The 8,226-nt window shown below is 38.2% G+C and overlaps 1 protein-coding gene across 3 annotated transcripts in view; it reads right to left on the bottom strand.

Annotated features, from left to right (window-relative positions):
- Nucleotides 1–8,226, bottom strand: part of NEDD4L (neural precursor cell expressed, developmentally down-regulated 4-like, E3 ubiquitin protein ligase) — a 127,826-nt gene that overhangs the window by 21,671 nt on the left and 97,929 nt on the right. For all 3 annotated transcript variants that reach the window (XM_009882035.1, XM_009882036.1, XM_009882037.1), the window contains 4 exons: nucleotides 7,662–7,781; nucleotides 5,037–5,234; nucleotides 4,426–4,503; nucleotides 2,834–2,888 (listed from right to left, as the gene is read on the bottom strand). In XM_009882035.1, the coding sequence (XP_009880337.1) occupies nucleotides 2,834–2,888; nucleotides 4,426–4,503; nucleotides 5,037–5,234; nucleotides 7,662–7,781 (451 nt within the window). The remainder of the gene's footprint in view (nucleotides 1–2,833; nucleotides 2,889–4,425; nucleotides 4,504–5,036; nucleotides 5,235–7,661; nucleotides 7,782–8,226) is intronic.

Below are 8,226 nucleotides of genomic sequence, written 5' to 3'. Positions count from 1 at the left end.
GGAACTGTTCCTCAAGCTTCTCTGTCTTATCCAAAGCAGATGTGGATAACAAATTCATTCCCTTCGCGGGACATTTTCGAAAATCTACCATCTCTCTTGAGTCTCCACACGAATACAGTACTCTGTCTTCCCTTGTAAATTGGGCCGTAGGGCCTTTGAGGAGTCCCTCTTTTCCTCTGCTCCCTTTCCAAACGGCGCACTGTTTCCCTGAAGCTGGGGACCCAGCGTAGATACAGGCTTATCATAGCCGAGCCATTACCAGCGCTCGTGAGATCAGAAGGATTACTTCAGGCCTTATTTAAGACACTCCTGTTGATACATCACAGGATGAGTTAACTCATATTCAGCTGATGATATATTTTTCATGCCCCGTTCAACCAAAATTCTGCTAATTATTCCCATTCTGAGTAATACTTTGCAATTCTTAAACAGCTGCTTCCTTCCCACTACGGCGGCAATTTGCCAGACTCATTCCGCTTTCTCATCCTGTTCCAGGGAGCCCCTCTCACCTCTCCTACGCTGCTGTTTTCTGCTGAACTAACGAGTACATTCCCCCTCTTTCGTTGTTCAAATCACTAATGAACGTACTGAAAAATGGTGGATCCGAGACAGACTTTGAGGGGAAGCCAGTTAATATATCCATCCCTCTGGCAGTGAACCACTGGTACCTGTCCTGCATGTGGCTGGAAAACCTTTGTGTTTTCCTTCGCGGTACCTCCCAAGAGATAGACTGTATTCTCCTATAGGGCTCCTAGGAAACGCAGAAGTATACGCACGCTACAATGAAGAGAGAATACTATTTCATTCATGGATGGTAAATAATGTTGACTTAGCTAGCTAAGGACCAGCCACGGACAACCAGAGACTGTATTTTTTGTTAAAAGATTGGCCACTGCAGAAATTACAACTGTTTGCAATTAAAATACAAAAATATTTTCAGGCTACTATGTTACGAGTAATCCCTAAATCATTCTAGCGGTACCTTGCTTTACTAGTTTGTGTGGCATGCGTGACAGCAGTTTGCATTGCTCCGCAAGAGGAGGTTGCCGTGCTGGTTGCACTCCTTCTTTACTGTTTCTCTCAGGGATGGGAAAACATTTCAAAAATGGGACAATAGAGGATAGTTACGCAGAAGAATTACAAAATGTACCTGGGGAACCAGGACATTAATAGCAGCTGAATTTGTTAACACTTTCTTATCGATACTGCGAAAACAACTGCGACCGTTGAGATTGCTCAAGCCAAATGAATCCCTGAGCACCGAGAGCTGTTTGCAGTCATTCCCTAAATACGGAGCACAGCGTTATCACAATGGAGCTGCAGCGTGTCACTGTAATGCCGCTGGCTCCACCTCTGCTCCTCGAGTCCACCTGCAATTGCAACGGTGCGGCACCAGACTGGGACCAAAAGGATATTTGTTGGAAACAAGCAGCATTATAAAAAAAGGCCTCTAAACTTTTGTAAAGACTGCTGTATAAAAAGGTAAGAAAGCTCAGACCAAAAAAGGGTCTAGAGAGAGATTTCAGATGCAAATAAATTTAGTTTTATGACATTTATAAATTCTTTGGGGAATTCTAATTAATGTACAACTTTAACGCTCCGTTTACTTTTAGAGACTAACACGTGCTTAAGTAGATTTAGGAGGCTGAAAAATGAAAACCTTTTAAAGGAGGTTGAGAGGCTCAACAATTATACAGATATTTTAAATACGACAGTTTTATTCTGTGACTCTTCAGTGGCGGTAGTTTAGAATAATTTGCCATATTTAAGTTTCCAGATATCTCTTTGGAGAAACAATGTATAAAAGAATAATAATTCTGTACTGATGTTTGGAAGAGGTTAATCTTGTGCTTGATGAATGTATTATTCCTAATTTTTATTTAAAACTATCTATATAATTTCAGAATTTGTATTACTTTAGAGACAGTCTTTTAATGATGATTTAATCATGTCCTACATACAACTACAGATAAGCATCGGAGTCAGTGTTACTGGTACTGAAGGAAAAATGTAATGCTCTCAAAATACGTATAATAGCTTAAGATTTTAATTCTTTAAGGTTTACATAGCATATGTACCCTCTTCTAACAGTTTTGTGAGTTATCTGTTTCTGTGAAGATCGTGCCATCTGTAGAAATACCTCATTAAAAAGTCCAGCTGAAGTTTAAAAAAACAAAAAGAAAAGAGGAGGAAAGAACCCAAACTTTCTGGGCTGCTTTAATTTCAAACAACAACAAAAACTCACACAGTAGTTCTGAGATGCTGTAATAAGACAAGTCTACAATGAAACATCACTTACACTAGAACTTCACTAACAGAACTGAATAATATTAATGGGCTGGGTGCGGTTTAACATGCTATAAATAGGAAATAAGATCAGAATCAGCACTGCCACAAGACCTTCGTAAAGGAGAGGAACGAGTACTTATCAGTGCTACTTTCTCCACTGCCTGTATGTGGAGTTGTGGCTATACGCTCTTTTCTCATCTTATTTTCTATTTCTAGTGTAATTTTTAATTTATTAAGTGCAAATAAGCCATGGGATCATCAACAACAACAACAACGAATCCAAAATATCAACAAGAACAAAAGAAACCACAAAGAAGAAATGTTAATGCTTCACAAGTCAGAGAGGGACAAAGCTTGATGAGCCAATTAAAAGCAAGCTTTCAGTGAATATACAGTACCGTACGAGGGCACTAAGTCTCTGGTATCAATGTCTCCACATATCAACACCTGGCTTCCTAAATGAAGAGTAAAATTATAAAGCTTTCACTTCAATATTTATCACCTCCCTTTGTCTATTTGCTGTAGTACCTGAGTGCTTACTTACTGTGGTCTATATAAAATGTTCTTCCATCCAAATGTATTCTTTCCTCCCAACCAGGCTGGAATTGGGGAACAAAAAAGAGAGAAAATAAGTGAAACACCACCACTCTCACACAGCATGAAGCAGTACATTATCCACACCTACTTAAATCGTCTGACAGATGCTTGTGAGGTAGAAAACACAAAATGATCACAGATGCATTACGTCAAGGCCAAAACCGTAGGAAGATTCAAAGAACTGCCTATTTATACAGGTAACTGTATCCAATAAAGTAAATATTTTTTAAAAACTTGGAAGCAGAAACTTCTTGCACCTGGGTTTACACGCATTTCCTACTATAAGGAAACGATCACAAGGAACGTTGTCCATCACTGGTTAGGGTTGAGAGTTTCTGCTTCTACTTCTGAAACCCATGTGGGTTCTGTACTGTAAGTACGTACGCCAGGATGCCATCACAGGGGAACGAGAATGTCTAGCCTAGTCCTCAATTCCTCCCTGTATCCATTCCCTCTTCTCATCTTCCAAATCATAGTATAGAAAGGAGAATAAATGGCACACTGTTGGTATATGCAATGCTGTCCAGTCTAGCACTCATTCCACCTGTATGCTCTACATGAGCTTCAGACTTCTATAAAATACAGACGAGAAATGATTTCATTTCAATCTTTTTTTGAGAAACTCTTGTTCAATTCTGTAATCGTTCTTGCCTCACTCAAAAATGGATTGTTTAACTGAGTTTAAATCTCTTACTAATTATGTATTTCCAGTGATATGTCAAGCTATCCTGATTTCACTGCATGTTTTACCTCTTGTAATTAACAGAGTAAGTTGTAAATTGGTCCCTCAGTTACTCCCGTGCAGTGCCTCCTATCTAAGCAACGTGTCTTCGAAGATTAAGGCATGCTCAATGTATCTGGAGAATGCAAAGGCTGTTTTCTTAAAGACAAATTGCATTACTGCTGTGTGGCAGGCCAGAAATGCATGAGAATAAGTATCTTCAGCTGCGCGTAGTTTTGGATTTAACCCGTGGTTCAAGACCCTGGGCCCGACAAGTGGCCTAGCTTGATCTAAACACAAGGCAAAACTTGTCTTGGCCATTAAGGATGCAGTTTCTTAAAAACAAAGCAAAGCTCTGTATTTGACATGGCTGTAAATCAATATTACACTTTGGTTACAGGTGTGGCAAAACTTATGATGTTAAATGATAATTTTCTCTGCAAAATATGGAAGTTTCATTGAAAAACCAAAATTCATTTAGCTTCCTAAATGCCAATATATGCTGGTACGCTAATAGAGCTCACTTTGAACAATCTGCTCCAGGAACAGGTAGTTATCTAAAAGCACACAGTCAGGGATATAACGAAGATAAGTTTTTTCAAAGCTCAAAGCTTCAGATAAACAGAGAAGCTTGTAAACATTTCAGAAATACTACAGGCTGGCTTCAAGGAACCCGACTGACAGATCACAATAACACTTATAGCTTTTATATCTTCAGAAAAGTGCTGACAGCAGCGTATGTGTCCACGTACAATATACGACTGCAATAATAGATTAGATTACATAATATATTAAAATACATACACATTATCACTTACAGGAAGAGGGCCCAAATCATTAGGGTTCAAAGACGCTTTTGATCTCAAATGCACCGGAAATTTCAGTCGTGGATCCTCCTGTAGCAGAAATACACAAATATAATACATTATATTTTTAAAAAACCAGTGCTAATCACAGCGAACTACAATACAATTATGGACAGTCTCAAACTAAACAACAATCCAAATCTCCATTGCACTGTGTGCCTCTAAAACCCCATTTTGGGGAATGTAAAAACAGTGCTTGTATGCAATGATTTGTCAAGTATAAAAAGGTCAAATACAACATGCAAAACACTATTACATGGTATGTGATGTATAAATGCACCAAAACGTAAGAGGATACAAACAAGTAAGTTTCCTTTCTCTGAGCGCAGCAACGGCAGCGCTATGGTCCTGTCAGGACATTAGCTACTCAAGTCGACTGCTACTGTCGAGGGCTGCGTGGAGGATTCGGCGAGATTCCCACACCAGCTTTATGAACAGACAGGCCGACAGACCCCCTCTTAAAGACAAGACAGATGCCACAATAAAAAAGGCGAGAAAAGAAAGACATAACCGTTTAAAAGATGGCAACTGATTTAAAATTCCTTATCTAGCACTTCTCTTACCCACGTAGTTGTTTTAGTGTTATGGTCAATGAAGAAGGGCCTGCCGTTGGGTGCTATTCGCATCTCCCAGCCCGGAGGAAGGAAGCTCTGTGCAACTTTGTGTTGGGGTTTCGGAGAGTTGTAAGGGGAGGGCTGTGGGGACTGTGGATTGGAAAGGGTGTCCTTCACCGCTCTGCGCACGGGGGAGTCCTTCATACCCTGAAGAAAACGAGAGATGTTAAGATTTGTCAAGTGTCACTCAAGAATGTAAAATGAGTAAAACTTGGTATTGCAGCAAATAGTTTTGAGTTCCAGCTGTAGTTAGCACTAGAATTAAGTGCTGGGACTGATTTCCTAGAACTTACTTCGCTAAAGTCTGCTCCTTATAACACAGCGAGCTTTTTGCTGTGAAGGACAGTGTTTTTTGTCACTTCCCTCTGCAATGACCGCCACGGTATTTTTACTTTTGATTCTATATTTTACTGCAGCTGCCCTTTAAATGTCAATATTTCATTTTATGAAGGAAAAAATAAAAGCATCGCTTCCTGCGTCATGGTGAGATACGTCTCGCTTCACAAGAAGAGAGTATCCTAAGCGTGAGGCAAAGTTTTCCACTTTTCAATGCGTTTCTCAACTATAACTTCAGATAATAGTTAAATATGAACTTAAAATTAAAACAAGTTCCTAAAAAAAATGGTGGTTTGCAATTACAGATTTTGGACAAAGATGGCTTCACTGATCAACGTCTACTGGTTAAAAACAGAAGTTACATGATGTGCAGCTTTTTGGGTTTTTTTAAAATTTCCCTAGGAAACTGCACATTTAGATGCCTGAACAGCTTGAAAAAATTGATCCCGATTTACTCATCTTCAAAAACAGACTATCACAATCAGAAAACAATACTTAAGTACCGTGTTTAAATCATGTTTGCATTTGTAGTTTTCAGTTACTTTCCAAAAACTTAAGTTTGTTTTCTTCTTGCTTTGTTAATTATTAAGATTCAGTAAATCTATGAGTGCTTATTTTGGCAATTCCCTGACTTAGCTTACATTTAATTCCTATTTTTTGAGTATTGTATTAGAATACGAGGTATCAACACAGATATTTACAAAACTATTCTAGCCTTATTTGTGGCTCGTTTTGAGCTGCCCGTGGATGGAAAATGCAGTTAGATTACAGTGTCCAAAAGCAGCATTTAAAATATCCTGTGTGAAATAAAAGATTACTCTATGTCTTGTAAACGAAGTAGTTGAACATTTTACAATAAAGTAACTATTGAAACAAAAGAAGTAACTTCTAAAAAGTTGAACTGTTTTTTTCTCGCAGTTGTATCCTTTTAAGATTGTAATATTACTAAGTCTACACCTTACCTTTTTCTAAAAAAAATATTAATTCAGAGGTTTGTGCTCTTCAGCACCCTTGTGGTTTCTGAGCACGGAACAACCTAACCACCAAACTGATGAGCTGAATATTCTGAGTGAAGACAATACTGGTTTTGTAGCTATTAAATGGGTTACTGCCCTTAAAAGCCGGCTTATCACCCTGAGAAACTCAGGTTTCAGATGCTCAGTCAATGACTTCCACCAGCTCAACTGTTTAAAATGTCAATAGGGAGAGGAACACCCTTAACGCTTTAATTTAAGATATTCAGAATCTTTTAATTTAATTTATTTAGGTTTCAGTACATTTGGTCTTCAAAATTAACAATGGCAAAGGTAGTTTTAAGTAGGCCAAAGGGTTTAGCTGAATTGCATATAAGTAGAGATAATTTATTTTAAATATGAACTATAATCACCTCACTACGATCTGTCCAATAAATCCTACCTTTGCTTAACAACGTGCTCGATAGTTTGAGTACTTTTCAGTATAAGGAACAAAGAAGAATGGTGCCTAAAATGAACTAAATGTTACAATCTTCACTTGATTGTTGGCAAACTTTGGCAGGGGCTAAGAGGGTGGAATAGGAAAGAGATGGTGAGAGAGAAGGACAAATAAGGTGCTATACCTTAAGTTTGAAGACGAAAGCTTTAAGAACTCCCTCTCCTCAACACAGCCATATTTAACTGATTCAAGAGTTCTAATCACACTTTCAGAAGTAAAACACACATTGCCTTTGATTGCCACTGAAGTTATTCTTCAGACATGTTGCAGCAAACATCATTCAACAGTATCCTGAGCTACTTCTAAAGATACCTTAATTAAATACCCTTTGAAAGACGAGGACCATAAATCACAATCAGTATCTTAATTCAAAGATTTTTCCAAACTCAATTGCATGCACTATTTTCAAAGTTACCGACATCAAAATAAACATTTCAACTTAAACACCCCTATTTCTGCACACTCGTAGCAATTGAAAGGAGTCACAACATATGTTTCAGACGTGCACACAGATCATGTTTGAGCTGACCAAACCAAACAATCATATATAAACTACATCATTCAATGACCATAAAGTAATACAATTGTACGATACAAAGATCCAGACGGAAAACTGCTAAAGAAAACAGCAGTACATTAGGGCGAAGTCAATAACAGGGCAAAACGGCTGTGGAGCATAACTAAAAAGGAAATAAAAAGTTCTAAGGACAACAAAGAATGAGAAGTCAGACAGAAGTGATCTTTCTTGGTAACGGTGTTTCTCACCTCTAGAGGAGCAGATAAAGTCACTGTGGGTGAACTGAGGCTACGAGGCCGTCTTATTTGGGGTTCACTTAAGTGGTTGCTGCTGTTTGCTGTGGACCCGACCATGCCATCTTCCGCCAGCTGTTCCAGGAGCAGAACCAAGTTAGCAAACTGTCACAAGAAACAGCTCATCCACAGTTAGGACACTTAAAAAATGATATAGTTATTTATTATTATTGGGAAATACCAAATATACTTTCTCAAAGACCAAATATTTAATTTAATTCAATTGGAAGGACAAATAATGTATGGTACTAGTAACAGATTGAAAGAACTTTCGACTTCAAGCCTAAGAACGCTTTTGCCTCCTCTTACTAGTTCACATGAACCTCGCTGTAAATTCCCTTCACTGCAGCAGTCAACTTCATCTGTACCTTAATAGAGTTAAAAGTAGTACTAAAAAAATCCCAATCATCGAAATTTTTTATGATTACCTCAAGTTGTTATGACAATGCTTCGGATTTTTTTTTTAATTTCAGAATTCTGAAGAACTGCTTCAACTGCAATTATTCTCAATACACGCTGA

Source organism: Charadrius vociferus, unplaced genomic scaffold, assembly GCF_000708025.1.
Source record: "Charadrius vociferus isolate BGI_N301 unplaced genomic scaffold, ASM70802v2 scaffold743, whole genome shotgun sequence".
NCBI classification, from domain to species: Eukaryota; Metazoa; Chordata; class Aves; order Charadriiformes; family Charadriidae; genus Charadrius; species Charadrius vociferus.
Note: the sequence above shows the minus strand (reverse complement) of the source record. Positions and strands in the feature narration are given on the sequence as shown.